Raw genomic sequence first — 17,126 nt, 5'->3', positions numbered from 1 at the left:
CCGTATTGCTATACGGGTCAGAAACCTGGACCTTCTTACAGGCAAATTTGGAGTGACTTGAGGCATTCCATATGCACTGTCAGCACCAAATCCTGAGCATAAAGTCATCTGACTTTGTGTGAAGTTTCATAATCTCACAAAGATTTCAGTCACTCGTATTCGAAAGCAGCACTGTATGCTCTTTGGTCATATTGCCTAGAAGAACAAAAACACCTCTGCACACAGTGCTCTGAAGCACTCCATTGTTACATGAAGTGCATGCCCTGTGACCCTAGCTGGCATTGCCTATGGGACCACCCACAGATTTCTGGATGCACATGACTGAGCCAGATCTGGGAACTTCACTGCATGACACCTGGTGCAGTGCCCTCAAGTCTGGTCACTCTGGCTGGTGCAGTGGTCCTTAGTAGACTGTGCATGTTTGTTGATTTCTGTGTAGTCCGTTTTACTGTTTTGTTGATGTCCCATTTCACTTCCTGTCTCATGCACTAACATAATACAATTGCTGGTACATAATGATCGGGGGGAGCTAACTTGTATGCTTTTCCCCTGGTTCTGCAAGAAGGCATTCACCAGTAACAATAGCAGCAGAGATGAAAACTAAACAGAGAGGAAGGCATATGTATAGAAAGCATATAGAGAAAGAGCAGGCAGGCAAGTGGACAAATGAGAAGGATAAGAGTATATCTCAAGTAGGTGCAGTAGAATTACTCCTGGGCCCATTCCAAATGTCAGCAAGAAAGTAGAAAAACGTGCGTTTAAATAGCATGCCCTGAAAAGTCTTTAAAAAAAATTCTTTAAAAATATTTTAAAGATGTTTTGTCACAATTTAATTATTCAAAAATAAGTCAATTTAAAAAAAATGCAAGCTTTCAAGCATCTGTTATTTCTCTTGGGTTTTTTTAGGCCCTGATCTTGCAAACACTTAGTTTCATGCTTATCATAAAACTAAACACAAACGTTTTCAGACTTAAGGCCTTATTTTTATTCTGGTGGACCCAGTAAAGATTGGGACTAGTTGTTAGTACAATGTACAGCTGGTGCTACCAGCCCTGCTTATTATTAAGGTTGCCGGACATGTCCCATTATAAGACCCTGTTTTCAGTTGCTTATAACTTTGCCCAACTTTAACTGTTTGGTGAGAAACTCTCCTTGCTAGGAGTCTGCATCAGACTAATTTTTTTTTTTTTTTAAACTTAAGTCAAAGTGGGTCAGCCATTTTTTGAGAACAAGGCTGTTGTTTTTCAGTATTAAAAAATATATATATGTTGGGAGCGTCTTCTTTGGAAATCTCTACCTCTCCCTGTGGTTTGGAACAAAGACTTGAGATTTGGAAAAGGTGACCTTTGATGTGCCTTTTGCTGTGCCATTGAGAATCTGTCCAAATTTGGCCAAGTTATAAGTCTTTGAAAAACTGCTGTTCACACATGCTCAGTAGACTTATTTCACTTTTATCAGCTAAAATGTTAGAAGATTCTGCCCTAAGTAAGCATGCTCAAGCCTCTCACTACTTCTAGTGCTGAGCAGACTGCACATGCACTATTCTCAGAGTAACTGAGCATTTTGTACCTCAGACCTACAGGGCTAAGCTGGACTTTCCATTTAATGGCTGTTCCAGGGCAAAGTGGGGTGGAACACTGGAACTGAGAACTGGGAGCTGCTCTCTCGTGTGCTCTGTGTCCTTCCCCCATCCTTGCTGGCACCCAGGCCACTGGCCATGAAAACTGACAATATTGGTTTTATTGACTGACTTTAAAAAAAAAAAAAAATAGATAGTGGGGGAAAATGAGATTTTGTTCTAATAATTAGACTGAGTGGAATTTAAGTTGTACATGTGGCTTCCTTTTTGTTGCCCTGACACTTGATTACAGAGAATTGTAGGGGTCTGCTATAATATTATGGGTCTTTTCATGTTGCATGACTCTTGTCTTCCTTGGTATAGTAGATCATACTTAGTTTCGAGACCGGTTTTACTGGCACTTTGTTGCTGTGAAAGGGATACATAGTGGTGCTGTGGCTTGGTTAATAGTAAATCTCAGAGACTGTTATTCTAAATCTCTTAGGCTTGCCAGAACTTGCTGGCTTGTTGTACAAAGAGAAAAACTGATCAATCATTTTGAAAGAGATAAGAATTTCAAATACTAGGAAACTTCAGTCCATGAAGGTTTTTGAGTTTATGAAGCTAATTTTAGTGGTAGAGCACATATTTTCCCTGAAAGAGCCTGAAAAATTCCTGTTTTCTGCACAACAGAAAAAATTCCACGTTTTGTAAAATGTATTCCTTTGAGAGGCCAGGTTGATTGGGCCTTTCATTCCTAGGCATCCCAAAGAACTTCACATACAATACACAGAGCATCACTGAAATGCAGTCAGACCTGGGGTGCAGGGTAGACCCCAATAGTGCTAGGTAGTGGAAACAAGAGAGGAAATTCAGGAATCTGGGGAGAAAACAGTTCTTTAAACTATCTACTCTTAAAAAGTAAGCCTTCTGCCTACCACAATGATGCCCCAATCATTCAAGTTTATGCATATGCTTAGCTGTAAACAAGTGAGCATGCATAACTATTTGCAGGCGTAGAGCCTCAGTGTTTGAAATGTACAGCAGCTGTTTGAATTCCTGTTCTTCTTGTATTTCCTATAGTCCAATTCATTAAATTCTGTGTTAGGAATGAAGAGATATTGTTGTAACTGGATATCAGATCAATAAAATAATGAAATGGTAACAGACAGATATTTACTACTTAATTCTATGAATTTATACTATATTCTGTATTTCTGTTGCTTGTCAGGTAATTTATTGCTGGTAGCTGGAGAGAACTCTTCCAATCTCAAGTGGCCAACTCGCTGCATTATTGTGTACACTGACTTTTTTTTTTAAAAGTCATTACTAATTGCTATTTGATGCAGATCTGTAGTAACAGGTTTTGAAATATGAAAAATGTTAATCTATATGTGACAAACTATTAATGGAATCTGCATGGGACTTGCAAACCTAGTAATATGAACATCAGACCTCACAGATATTTATTCAATAGGCTTTGCTCTCGTAGCACATTCAACTGAATACAAGTCATCTTTCCTAAAAAAAACCCCATGGACTTTTCAAAAGCAGTTAGGTAGGAGACAATATGCAAGAGTTTAGTTTTGCTTTTTGCATTTCAATTTTCCTCAGTGTTTAAGAAAAATCAAAAGCTTTTCAGATGCAATTACTGTAATACAAACATATTTGGCTTTTTTCTTGAATACCAACACATGCACATTTCCATTTAAGTAATTTTGCAAAAATGATTTCCATGCTGTTGTAAAGAAAATCTTAAATGTCAAGGTTACAGTAGGAAAAAGGATGTCTGAATGACACAATGGTGTTCCTTTGGGGCAGGGAGGACAGTAAGAGTCTAGGCACCTTCAGAAATTAGAGGGTTTGGATATGATGAAAAATGAGTCAGCCAAGAATAAAACACGTATCTCAAATGCAGCAGTAATGTCTATAAGCCTCTCTGAGCTACTGCTTTGTCTGCAAGTTTGCAGCTATAGAAGTGTTTTTATATATCTGGTAAAGGGTACAGTGATACTTTCCCACAATATTTTGCTGAAGCAGTCTTTAAATGAAATGACTGCTGAAGTTCTAAGCTGAATAAGGCCTTTTCAGGTCATTGAGCTAAATGAAACTAAATCAGTTTCTGAGTAAACATATTTAGTGTCCCCTAAAGGAATCTGTCTATCCTGCAACCTCCAAACTATTTAAAAAAGAATATAGTCTTCTATACACAAAAGACATTTAAAAAGGTCATATTACCAGCTTCCCCTAACTAAAGAAACTATCTGCAGACACGATTCAACAGTGATTCCTCAAATCATTACACTGAGAAATTCTGAATATGAAGTCACTTATACCAGTAAGCAGTACAGTATTTGCTGGGGGTTTTTTTTTTTGGTGTGATCTCCGATGCTGCCTGATTGATTATTTCAGGTTCCACCTGGTGTCTGAGTTGACTGGTAAGTCCATAACTCTGATGTTCATATCTTTGAAGTTCTACCGTATCTCTTTCTGCACATACCAAAGGCAGTTCAGTTTGATCCATGAGACTAAATGTGAATGGGAAAAATATGAGCCAAAAATAATAATAAAAAAAAAAAAAAAATCAAAGACTGACAAATTGGTGGCAACCTTTCTGAGACGGACTTCTTTCCCAGCCCACCCCACCTGAGAGAAGTGTTCTCGCTATCTATAGGATGGCCTCTTCAGGATCTATCTTTTTATGTATATATATTGCCCATCCCAATATATATATATATGCAGTATATATTCAGACCTGGTCTCTTCCACTCTGTTGATGGTCTGATCTTAGTGTCCATTCCCTGCCTTCTCCCACTCCCCAGGCTCTCAATTCATCCCCATCTCCAGCTGCCAGTCCATTTGTCATGACCCCAACTCGCAGTTTGAATTTCCCTCCCCTCCCTCTTAGCCTCTAATCAGCCCCTTTCCTCTCCCCCCACAACCCTTAGGCAGGTCTCTCATCTCTTCCGCATCTGACCCAGCATTGCCAGTCCACACAGCTCAAGGCAGCAACTGAAGTGAAAATCCTGCTCCGCAAGGTGGAATCTTCAGGGAAATAAGCTGTGAAGCTCTAGCAAGTCTCTAGAGAGAGAGTGCCTGCGATTTTTCAAAGGCTTATAACTTTGCCAAATATGGGTGGCTTTTCATAGTAACAACAGAAAGCACTTGTGGCACCTTAGAGACTAACAAATTTAGTCTCTAAGGTGCCACAAGTACTCCTTTTCTTTTTGCGAATACAGAATAACATGGCTGCTACTCTGAAAACAGAAAGCACATCCCCGATATAAAGCTCTAATATCTCCATGCTTTGTAGCAAGGAGTTGAGCTTCTAAGAGAAAAGATCACCAGAACTTTTTAACATGGGCAAAGCAATGTGCTTTCCCCAAAGCCCTTTTATTGGAAATACCTCAATCATGTTGGAAGCTGACACTCAGCATGGAAAATTTTAGCCCACATGGTTAAACGTCAAAGTTATAAGTAACTGAAAACAGGGTCTTATGTTTACCCCACACTTCACGCTTTATAATAGGAAGTGCTACCAGCCCTGCCTATAGCACACATTAGGCACCCCACATTTGAAATCATGTGTACAGCAATTATATCTGACCTACTAAGAAGGTCATCATATAGATACCCAGAGGCATCTTGAATGGTGTGAACTAGAGAAGCTGTTTGTCCCTTAAGGGAAGCTATAAAGTTACTACAGTTTCCATTCTGGATCATCTCTCTTGTCCACTTGGACATCTGGGATGTAGTAAGCATAAGGTATAAGAAAGAATGAATTAAAAAGATGATTCCACAGCCCTAAATGTAGTAATACTTGTATTTTAGGATCACTGCTTGGAGAAACTTCATGCCAAAGATATTTCTGCAGAAGAATGCAATTCAAGTCTGTAGTGCTTTATCATATTGTCAGTTGATGACCAGGTGGCAGATGCAGATTTTCTCTGGGGGTAACTGACCGTCTGCCTGCGCAGAAGGTCACTAATGTATTGAGTTACCTCTGATCCCTTCTGAAATCAGTTATGTATAACTGGATACACTTCAATGATAGCTGATTAATTTTATTTACCTAGGTATGCTAGCTGTGGATGCTTTCAGGACCAGCAGGAAGGAAATGAATATAGAGAGATGTTTTCTTCAATTGATTGGTTCTACAACAGTATTTTTTACTGACTCTCTCAAAGCTGCCACGTGCCATGTATTTTCCTTTGGTGCTGAAGTTTTGGAGAAGAAAGAATGATTTCTTGTGAGTTTACTCTTGGTTACAAATGACTTTGTGATCAAAAGACCTACTTTGTCCTCATGGATAGTATTCTAAGGCTTGTGTCTTCTAAGAGCAGAGATTTTTGAGAATTAAATGCCATTAGTTCAAATGGATGGGTTACAAGAGCTCGTAGCATTGTGGACAGACCTCAATAGGAAAATATGCCTTTTGGTTTGGATAGGATGAGCTACCCCAAGGAATCTTGATCAACTAGAGACTGAAGTTTGGAAGAGATGTAGAAGAGCAGGAGGTTTTATGAAAATAACTATGCCATACATTAGCTCCCAGACCCAATTGTCTGAAGTTGATTGGAACCAGATACATTTTAGAAGTGGGATAACCTTCTCCCCAACAGCCATTTCTGGACATAGACAGACACTACTGAACTCATTCTGATTATCTGGACTGGAAAAAAGTGTTGGTCCCATTCCTGGATGTGGACTTCCCCTTAGTATTCTGAGTCAAGGTCTTACCCATTGGATAAGAGTAGTATTTTCTTCTGTAGTTAGGAATGAAATGAACTTCTATCTTTAGAACAGGGTCTTATCGTTTCTCGTATTTTCCTGAGTGAGCACTTTCATTTGTGTCTCAGCCACTACCTTATTAGATTTCTCATGGAGCAGAATTCTGTGAACCTGAAATCAGAGAGGATTAGCTTTGGATAATTATCTGCTGTTCAGGATTTAAGAAAGAGTTAGCAATTCAGTGGATCAGAAGCTACCATGGTTCTTACTGCCAGCCTCACAGAAGCCATCTGTTACAAACATTACTAAAAATCCCTAGCTTCTTTAAGTTAAATTCATCATGGGTCTTGAGGATCATCAGTTTTTAGGATGTTTCTGTCTGCAGAGTTTTTGGTCTGAATGGATGGGTCACAAGGGTTTGTTTTTGAAGAGGTTACCATATCTCTGCCACTACTGCATAAACTTGGGGACTATGACGACAGTCTAGGTTCTGGGATGCTCTAGAATTTCAGTACCTGACAATTAAACCTCTTTCCTTTGTCAGGGGTTTCCCACTACTCCCTAATGGACTTCTTCAAAAGGAGGAATGCAAGGGAATTGCAACTTATTTCGTAGTTTTGCAAAGGAGATATTATCCTTAGATTTAGCTTGCTCATTCTCTCTCTCAAGTTGGATATCAGTGGTATCCACCACCTTCCTCCATATGGATTCAAACCAAATCCATATACCACACACACAACTAGAGAATTTTTTTTTAAATAAGAAATTGGATATTTAATTTAAAAATCAGACTTCTAAAATAGTTTACTTTTTAAAAATAAACAAATTTATAATAAAATTTGAAATCAGAACAACTTATGTTAAGGCATAAACTATTGAAATAATTTGCTGCTGCTCAAGTTTAAAAGAAAATTCAATCACTGAATTGATGGAAATCACTGGCTAAGACTTGACTTCAAACATTGCTGAAGTGCTAAACCATCTTTTCACAGAATCAGCCTCTCCTGCAGGTGAAAAGCAAATATTTTCTTTGTTTCTGTTTAATCAACTAGTTCATTCATTTGCTGAGAAGCGAAATGGGAACTGAAAAAGCAGAAAAGCTTGTTTTCCTCTACCAAACTATGAATAAAAACAAGGTGTGAGAGGATAAGGTTTACTAGTTCTAAAAACTTGACGGACAAGGTAACCAGAAACAATCAGGTCAATTTCACTAACTACAGATATTTCCTTTGTTTAATGAATCGGTTAGTTTTAAATGCAAAACTTGCATATTTAGTTTTATTTAACTAATAAAAAACATTTTAACATTGTTTGTGCATTTTAACTGAATTCCTATTTACATCCAAATGCAGCTTAAACAAATCACATGTAAAAAAAATCTTGTACATAAATATGTCATTTCAGACAAATGTAAAAATTAAGTATCTGAATAAATGTAAGTCAAGGTATATAATTGCTTAAATAAATGAATATCAATATAGTGTATCTTCCTGGTTAGCAAAAAGAAATACCAAGTTTAGTGTAAAGGCTATATTCAGTAGTTGTAAGTCAAGATATTTTAACAGTTATACCAGTCAATGAAAATGAACCTTTCTTTAGGAAAGTAACTAAAAAGTCAAGGTTTCCTGCTTGCTTACTTAAATCACAATACAAATCAGTCATTTAAAGTCACTTTGATTAAAAAGCAAAATCAATCCACTCTCATACAAACATGCCAGGGGGAAGAAATGTTCCTGCTTCTCCATTGCAGGGTTTTCAAAATCCTGAAGCAGATAGTGCCCCTTCCTTGATGGTGGTATTAAAACTTATGGAAAGAGGACAATCTGGTGCAATTCTTGGCTTTTTTTCCCCCCTTTGTTTTTTAGTATTTATTTTGTCTTATGTGGAGTGGGAGAGGTCATCATTTCAGTAGGACCACCCCCTTTTCTTGTTGGGTGCTCCATTTTGGGTTTTAGTCAGCATCTCTTCATCATCCAATCCCTAAGAGAGCATAGGATCTTTCTCTCAGTAAAGAGACTCAAAGAATACTCGATTCCTTGCCAAGTGACTCAGTTACCCACTTAACAATCTGGGATGATCCTTGAGCTTTTCCTTTTCCAGGTGGAATGGAATGGGGATTCAGAAATTTTTTTTAAATATTTCTCTCTCATTGAAGTCCTTGATAGATGAAGGAGGTCTGGTTTTCTTAGTCCCAAGAACCAAGAAGGATTGAACCACTCTCAAGTTGTTTCTAAGAAAAGTTTGACTCATGTGGGGCGGGTAGGCTGCAGCCTTAACAAATCCATGCTCTGAATCCCTAGCAAAATAAGAGTCCATGGACTGGGAGCGATTGTGACAGAGCTCCCTTCTATGTCTCCTGAACTTTGGCTTGCTCTGTGTCTTCTCCATGATGGGGGAAAGGAAAGGAAAAAGGAGAGAATGAGCTCAGTGGGTCACACCATTTAAGAAACAAAGCTCCCCAAATTTCTGTCTCCTAAAGGAGAAGAAAGAGAGGATTTTTATTTGTCACTCCCTCAAAATAAACCATAAAAGGCAGAAGAGCTGAATGCTGCCTTTTTTGTACTACCAGAGGTAGAGAATGTATTGCAAGGACAGGAATGTGACCACACCTTAAAGCCTCAGAAACAGTATCTGCATCAAGAGACGAGAGGCACAACCCAACTCACAGACGAGGAGGGAAAGACCAGGAGCCAGAAAAATGCACTAGTTGAAACACAGTTACTAAGACTAAGTAGTTCAACTGCTTTTTCAAAAACTCACACTACCGTCCACACATTTTACACTTTCGAGCCTGTGGATTTTATGACCAAGCACTGGCATTTCAATGTAAAAGGTGTGTTTCGTTATTAAGGCCACCCAGTGCCTTTTTATTATTTTATGAACAGTGGCAGCTTAGCAGGATTTTTATGCCAGCAGCTCAGCAAACTTTGTATATTTTTGGTAGATGTCTAAACACAAGGTGTGAACAAAACAGCTCTCTACTCATAAAGCTTTGATCACTTGTATAAAATTAACTTAATTCATAAGTCTAGCTATACAGGCCCCACTGAAAGAAACTGATTGAGATGGCTTCTGTTACTTGTAAAATTCAGTGTATGACATGGAAAATTACCAGCAAGTTATTACCTTTCTAATGAATTAATTTTGAACTATAGTGTTGTCAGCCTTAATTAGTGTGTGATCAGCAGTGATTTTCTTAGATGGAAATGTGTCTTAAACACGGCTCTCAATCCACATGGATTTATTATTCTATCCGGGAGCAAATGTTTTCTCCAAAAGTCAAAGAAGAATTTCTTGGGAAGTAATCATTTTATAACCGTAAAATTTTTCCATCACACATTCACGATTTTGAAAATGCGTCAGGAAAATCAAGTCCTAAAGTAAAAATTTCAACAAGTAATATTTAATTTGCAAACGTACCTAAATGGAAGATATGGTGGATTAGATCCAGATAAAAGTGCTCTGTATGCTTCTTCTGGTGTTTTCTTTAAGTAAATTACCTGGAAAAAATGCAACCAGTCATTAGAAAACAGCCACTGGACTCAACCGCAAAGTAGTCATGAAAAAAATAAATCAAATTGTACGATGTATTTCTTCTGACATAATATAGTCATCTGTATTTGTCATCTTAATTTGCATGTAATTTATTCCTTCCCCCATTATTATGTAGACCTAATAGGGTGTATCTACACAGAAATTATCTTCAACAGAAGTTACAAGTAAACAGAAATATTGTTTATAGATTATTGCAATCTAGAGGCACACAAAGGAAGACAATACAAAAACTAAAAATCAATGAGTAAACTATTCCTATGATTTAACCTCCGATTAGGACAATATCCATGAACAGATCTCCATTCAGTGATTGGCCCATTTCTTTCCAATGCCTTCACCAGCATAGGTTATTGAACAGGATGCTCCCAACTCCACCAGTGCCTCACAGAAGCTCTCTCAGATACTGTGACACTCTTCAAAAAATGCAGTAGATGTTGCTTGTGATCTGGTGAATGCACTTGCACCCTGTGAGGGCTGAGAACCTCAGACTCATAACAGGTACAGATACAAACCAATAAAGATTGTCTAAATGGATTAGCAGAAATGGGAACCCTGTCAGATCTATCCACGAAGGACATTAATCTTCTAGGAGATCTCCTAAACTGCTTATTGCTATCCAGGTAGACAGCTAAGGCCTTTTTAACACCCAGCAAAGGGAAATAGGATTCCTGCTGGAACTATGAGTTTTTGGAAAAAATACTGATAGATGATTAGGAAGCAGCTACAGGCGGATCTGCAAACTCTGCCGCTTCTGCTGTGGGAGCCTCAGCCGAGGCTGATTGGCCCTGAGGAACCTGCTCTGACTCAATGTCCGTAGCGAGGGGGCGGACAGGAGACTGTTGCCGATAGTCTGTCGGATGCCCCCAAGGCTGACCTATGCCCCTGCAATGGGTGGGGAAATTCCCAGCGGTTCCAGAGTTGCTAGGGGGCCAGCCACTGGCCCTGGGGCCATGATGCCCCTGATGGCCCGCAGGCAAGGTCTCCTCCTTGCTGTCGGAGCCCGAGGAGGGGGGGGAGACTTGTCTGGGGGACGAGGACGGTGCCGAGGCCGCCTCTCTACCCTAATCCCATCGGCTCTGGCTGTGGACCTCCATTGAGGAGCTGTACAGGGCGATGGCTCTCAGTGCCACGATCCCGGTGATGTTCTGCAGATCAGAGACAGTACCCCGGTGATCTACGCCTTATGAGCGGTGCCGTTCGGTAGAGCGGAAGCGGAAACAGGAGCGAGAAGACCAACGTGGTGGAGACTGTTGATGCACCTTCCGTGAACCATACCGGCAATGGGGCTCAAGGGACTAGAGTCTTGACCCTCCAGAGCCATGCCGTGAGCTAGGAGAGACAGTTGGGTGCTCCCGGCACCCAGGCTGTGGGGACTGGTGCCATGCTGCTGCAGGTCTGTGCTAGACCACTGGCAATGGACACCTAGAGCTCGAGGAATGCTGCCTGGAGTCTGGGGACTGACGCCGGGAACTCTGCAGGCAAGCCGACCCACGTCCGTGGACTGGTGATGCTGTTCAGGTGAGCGCTGACAGGGCACTCCCTACGGCGAGGAGCGGTGCCACACTGATGGGGACTGTTGACAGGGTCCCAAGGCAGATTTACCCCTTGAACAGGGCACCACCATGGCCGGCATGGGCAACACTGGCACGGAGCATGGACGGCACTGCAAGGTGCCAAGTGTCTCGGCCACTCCCCAGGGTGGCATGCTGGTGGGCCTTGGAGGGGAAGAGCTACCCCGCGTGGGTCTTTGCTCTTTTCTAGCTCTCTCCTTCCCTTTATTACGTAGGAGAATGTCCCCTCTTGGCCTTTCTTTCTTGCTTTTTAGCCAGTACTGAGGCTGTGGTGCTAGGAGCAGAGTTCAATCTGGCTGTCTCTGAGGCCGGTGCGAAGGCCAACTCCATAAAGAGCGCTCAGAGACGAATGTCCTGCTCCTTTTTGGTCCACAGTCTGAAGCTCTTGCGGATGTGACACTTGTCGCTAACGTGAGTTTCCCCTAAACACTTTAGGCAGCTTCTATGGGGATCACAGACTGGCATAGGTTTCTTGCAACAGTCACAAAGTTTGAAGCCTGGGGACCGGGGCATGTCTCGTCCCTAGGCTAAATCCTGTTCAGGACTAACAAACTATCACTAACTCTATACTAAGGGAACTATAAAACTATCAAAGTTTTTAACGACTGTATAAAAAAGTTCACAACCAGGCACAGTTGAGAGGAGTGAGCCTGCTGAGGCCAGGAGACATTCCAGCACTGTCACTGCCGGTAAGAGGGAACTGAGGGAGGGGGAAGCCAGCGGCGCCCCTTATACCAGTGCATATGCATGCCACTCCAGAGGGCACCAGAGCCAGTCCCCTACAGATACCACTATGGGAAAAACTTCCGGCAACGGTGCATATGGCAAGCATACACATCTACAAGTTGCAATGGGGGAGGTTTAGATTGGATATTAGGAAAAACTTTTTCACTAAGAGGGTGGTGAAACACTGGAATGCGTTACCTAGGGAGGTGGTAGAATCTCCTTCCTTAGAGGTTTTTAAGGTCAGGCTTGACAAAGCCCTGGCTGGGATGATTTAACTGGGAATTGGTCCTGCTTCGAGCAGGGGGTTGGACTAGATGACCTTCTGGGGTCCCTTCCAACCCTGATATTCTATGATTCTATGAATGGACATGAGCAAGCACTCGGGGGGGGGGGGGGGGGGGAGTACTTCTGAGAGATGTGGGACTCCCCCAGAAAATGGACACACTTGGCGTGTCTGTCACTCACCGGTATAGCCTCCTGGCAAGAGAGGCAGCACTGAAATCTGGTGAAACAGGAATACCCTTCCAGAAGAGAACAAAGCTCCCGAGGGAAAAGAGGGGGCAGACAGTTCTCTCACCTAAAACTAACTATATAAACTCTAACAACAACCCTAAGCCAACTACTATGACAGAAAAAGAGAAAAGTCAAGTATGCTCTAGGCAGATACACCTGTATTCTGTCTTGGGGCAAGACAGCAGAGAAGGAACTGAAGGTGGTTTGCCCACACATCCCTGTAAAGCAGAGGTGGGCAAACTGCGGCCCATGGGCAGGATTCGGCCTGTGAACTGTTTTAAGCTGGCCCATGAGCATCTGCTAGGGAGTGGGGTCTGGTGGTTGCCCCGCTCCAGCCTGGGTGCAGGGTTGGGGGCTGCACCATGTGGCTCCCAGAAGCCGCGACATGGCCCTGCCCTGGCTCCTACGGCCCCCTCCAACGCTCCAATGGGAGCTGCAGGGACGGTGCCTGTGGATGGGGCAGCGTGCAGAGCCACCTGGCCGCCTCCACCTAGGAGCCAGAGAAAGGACATGCTGCTGCTTCCGGGAGCCGCTTGAAGCATCACTCGGAGCCTGCTCCCCTGAGCCTCTCTCCACACCCCAACCCCTCCTGCCCTCCACACCCCTTGATTCTAGCCCAGAGCACCCTCCTGCACCCCAAACCCCTCATCCTTAGCCCCACTCTAGAGCCTGCACCCCTTCCTGCACCCCAAACCCCTGCCCCAGCCTGGAGCCCCCTCCCACACCCTGAACTCCTCATTTCTGGTCCCACCCCAGAGCTCTCACCCCATCCTGCACCCCAACCCCAATTTTGTGACATTCATGGCCTGCCATGCAATTTTTATTCCCAGATATGGCCCTCGGGCCACAAAGTTTGCCCACCCCTGCTATATAGCCTTGGTGTCTGCCATGGGGAGGTGTGGGGTGCATGTGTGGGCCGAACAGGCACTGATAGCAAGAAATCTCTGATCCAAGACATGAGAGAAGCATGGGCATCTGAAGTAGAGCACTCATAGGGACACTATTTGAAGAAAACCAACTTTTAGGAGTTTTACAGGTCCCCCCCCCCCGACCAGAACAGAACTGCATGTTGCTGCTGCTTCAGAAAGGTTTGAAGATAACAGAGACTGAGGGAATGCGATGTTTAAGATTGCAAAACAGTTTGGCGTTGACCTCAGTTTTCACTCTCCCAGCTTCCTGAATTATTATTTGTTTGATGGATAAAGCTTTCCATGCCTGGGACCTTGCACAGGAACATGCCAGATAATGACATGCTGGCCACAAACCAACTGTGAAGGAAAGTCACAGCTGCATGTTCTAAAAGGTTTTCAGAGGAGAAAAGGAAATCTGTAAGGTAGACTTGCAAAACTCTTTTCCCAAGGTTTGTATGATAGAATCTATTATATCCTCTTTCCTCTGACCCCCAATATCTACTTTATCAGTAGCTTCTGAACACATCTTTGCAGAGGCTGGTAAGTTTTCCTGAGAATTTTGCAAAGCAGCCTTAGGGCAATTTGGCTTGAAGCAGGAAAATCCAGACCTACAGTTGTGAGAAGAGCGAGGGACTGCTTTTTGGCCCCCACTTAGGAAGTAAACAGCATGTCAGGTTGCTGATCTGACTTCTAAGATTAAGAGCAAGTAATCTCTCAAGGCTACAAAGTAGGATTAAGAAATTGTTTATATTTTCAAGTTAGGGATGAGACCATTATAGTTCAACATAATAAGGAGAGTGATCACTTTAGATAAGCTATTACCAGCAGGAGAGTGGGGTGGGGGGGGGGAGGTATTTTTTCATGCTTTGTGTGTATAAAAAGATCTTCTACACTTTCCACAGTAAGCATCCGATGAAGTGAGCTGTAGCTCATGAAAGCTTATGCTCAAATAAATTGGCTAGTCTCTAAGGTGCCACAAGTACTCCTTTTCTTTTTGCGAATACAGACTAACACGGCTGTTACTCTGAAACCTAGATTAGCGTAGTTTCCGTTAGAGTGAGTGAGTGTGAGTGTGTCCCAACAGATATGCTATGCTTGTGTGCTGGAGAAGAATAAGAGCAACTAGTAAAGAGAGATCCATTTCTGAAAAAGAAGAGGTACTAAAATGTCAAAAAACTAGAGCACTTATGCTGCAAGGGAAAGCTAATGCTGTACATTCCCATAGTCGACTGTGTGCCAATCATCACAGTTAATACAAAAAAAAAACCCCAATCACAGAATGCTGGTTTTAATAGAAAAAAATAATATTTTTGGATTCAAGGGAAGTTCTAGAAGCCAATTTTTTTTATGAAGTATCACATTATATAGAGTGGGTCAAAACTACTCACTTTATTAATCATTACACCAAAAATTTACCCCTCAGCACTTAGTTGCAAGTCAGAATAATTCAGAGTAGGAAAAATGTGCATGTGTTTCCATAAACACACTTACAAGTTTAATACACAGCTATAAAAATTCACTCTGGGATGAACTAGGCAGGTCAAAGGATACTTTTATACTCCTTAAAATTAAACTTTTTTGTAACATGAATGTTACTCAACTAATCTATAATTAGAACCAATGTATTTGACTGTTTTAGAAGCTATATTTTAAATCATATTTTACTCATCATATTTTACTCTTTTTAAATCAGAAGAGTAACTAGTGTGCATATGAAAATATCCCATAATAAAAGGGGCAGTTTTTTGGTTTACAGTCACACTGATAGAAAAGGAGTACTTGTGGCACCTTAGAGACTAACCAATTTATTTGAGCATAAGCTTTCGTGAGCTACAGCTCACTTCATCGGATGCACTGATGTAACACACTGATGTAACAGACCAAACTATTATCTGCACATCAGCGATCAAAGATTTACAGCATCAACCAGCCAAAGAAATGTTAAACCACCGAATTATTTTTCTAAGAGAATAACCATATCCTGTGCACATGCAAGCCCCAGCAGCATATGGTGGCAATCAGAAAGTATTAGTTAGGACTGGTAAACAGGTTAGCTTCGGACAGGCGCTCATATGAGCGGAGACTGCCAATTGTACCACATTGCATGGAAATTTTCCAGGGTTTTTCCCACTAGTACATTTTAAAATACTTCACTTGCTGCAACACTTACATGTAGATTTGAATTCAGCGTTAAATATTGGAAGAACAATTTTTAGAAAGTCCCAGATCAGAGAATCACAGTCTGGATCAGGGGCCGTCTGCATGCTTGCTCAGCAAGGAGCACACACTGCCCTATATAGGTCTTAAGCCAGAGGTGGGCAAACTACTGCCCGCAGGCCACATCCAGCACGCGGGACCCTCCTGCTCAGCTCCTGAGCTCCTGGCCCAGGAGGCTCACCGCTGGCCCCTCCCCTGCTGTTCCCCCTTCCCTGCAGCCTTGGCGCACCACACCGCCTGTGCAATGCTCTAGGCAGCTGGGCAGCGCAGTTGCAGAGCTGCAGCCTGACCCAGTGCTGTGGGCGGCGCGGCTGTAGCGCCGCCAGCCACCGGTGCTCAAGGCAACACGGTAAGGGAGCAGGGGGGTTGGATAAAGGGCAGGGAAGTTGGGGGAGTGGTCAGGGGACGGGGGCGGGGCGGTCAGAGGGCAGGGAACAGGGGTGTTGAATGGGAACAGGGGTCCCGGGGGGGGGCAGTCAGGAAGGAGGGGAGGGTTGGATGGGGCGGCGGGGGGCAGTCAGGGGCAGGGGTTCCAGGGGTGGTCAGGGGACAGGGAGAAGGGGTGGTTGGATGGGGCAAGGGTTCCGGGGGACAAGTCAGGAATGAGAGGGGGGCTTAGATGGAGCAGCAGGGGGCAGTCAGGGGACAGGGAGCAGGGGTATGGTGGATGGGGTAGGAGTCCCGGGGAGGGCTGTCCAGGTAAGAAGCATGGGGCGGGGGGAGGAAGGTGTCGGATAGGAGGCGGGGGCTGGGCCATGCCTGGCTGTTTGGGGAGACACAGCCACCCCTAACTGGCCCTCCATACAATTTTGGAAACCCGATGTGGCCCTCAGGCCAAAAAGTTTGCCTGCCCCGTCTTAAGCTCTCTGCCAGGGGCTCTGCAGAGCCTCTCGATACCCTGCCTAGTCCAGATTCCTTTACTTGAGTTTCTGTGGTGGGAGTCCACTGTTTTACTCTTCATCTCTCTTAATTCAGCCTTCTGGTAATAGGGGATGCTTAAGATTTGCAAGGAGTACTTCATTCCAACAAGCGTAGAGGCTGCTCTCTACATTTGGGCCTCAACCATGTTGCTCTGTACCAGTACTGAGTATTTCCTTTTAACACCATTATGGTAACAGAGGGAAAGCTACTCCATAGAGGCCAGCTAGAGCAGCAAACAATCTTGTAGCAGGTACCAGGGAGAAGGGCAGGGGGACACCTTAATCCTTCCAGAACCTGTCCCACTGCTGGGACTGCAGGAACTTGTGGGAAGGGGACCAAGATGGGGGAAGAGAATGCTGGGTAAGGTGCAATACAGAAGGGAGGGAATCTAGAACTCTCCCTCCCCCTCACAAAAAAATTTAA

General features: G+C 43.1%; 1 protein-coding gene across 4 annotated transcripts in view; it reads right to left on the bottom strand.

Annotated features, from left to right (window-relative positions):
• The window catches only part of CDC14A (cell division cycle 14A), a 109,455-nt gene that overhangs the window by 54,810 nt on the left and 37,519 nt on the right, over positions 1 to 17,126 (bottom strand). For all 4 annotated transcript variants that reach the window (XM_074961251.1, XM_074961250.1, XM_074961249.1 and 1 more), the window contains exon 5: positions 9,710 to 9,789. In XM_074961251.1, the coding sequence (XP_074817352.1) occupies positions 9,710 to 9,789 (80 nt within the window). The remainder of the gene's footprint in view (positions 1 to 9,709; positions 9,790 to 17,126) is intronic.

This window comes from Natator depressus, chromosome 8 (assembly GCF_965152275.1).
Source record: "Natator depressus isolate rNatDep1 chromosome 8, rNatDep2.hap1, whole genome shotgun sequence".
In the NCBI taxonomy this organism is placed as follows: Eukaryota; Metazoa; Chordata; order Testudines; family Cheloniidae; genus Natator; species Natator depressus.
This window is presented reverse-complemented; position numbering and strand designations above follow the sequence as displayed.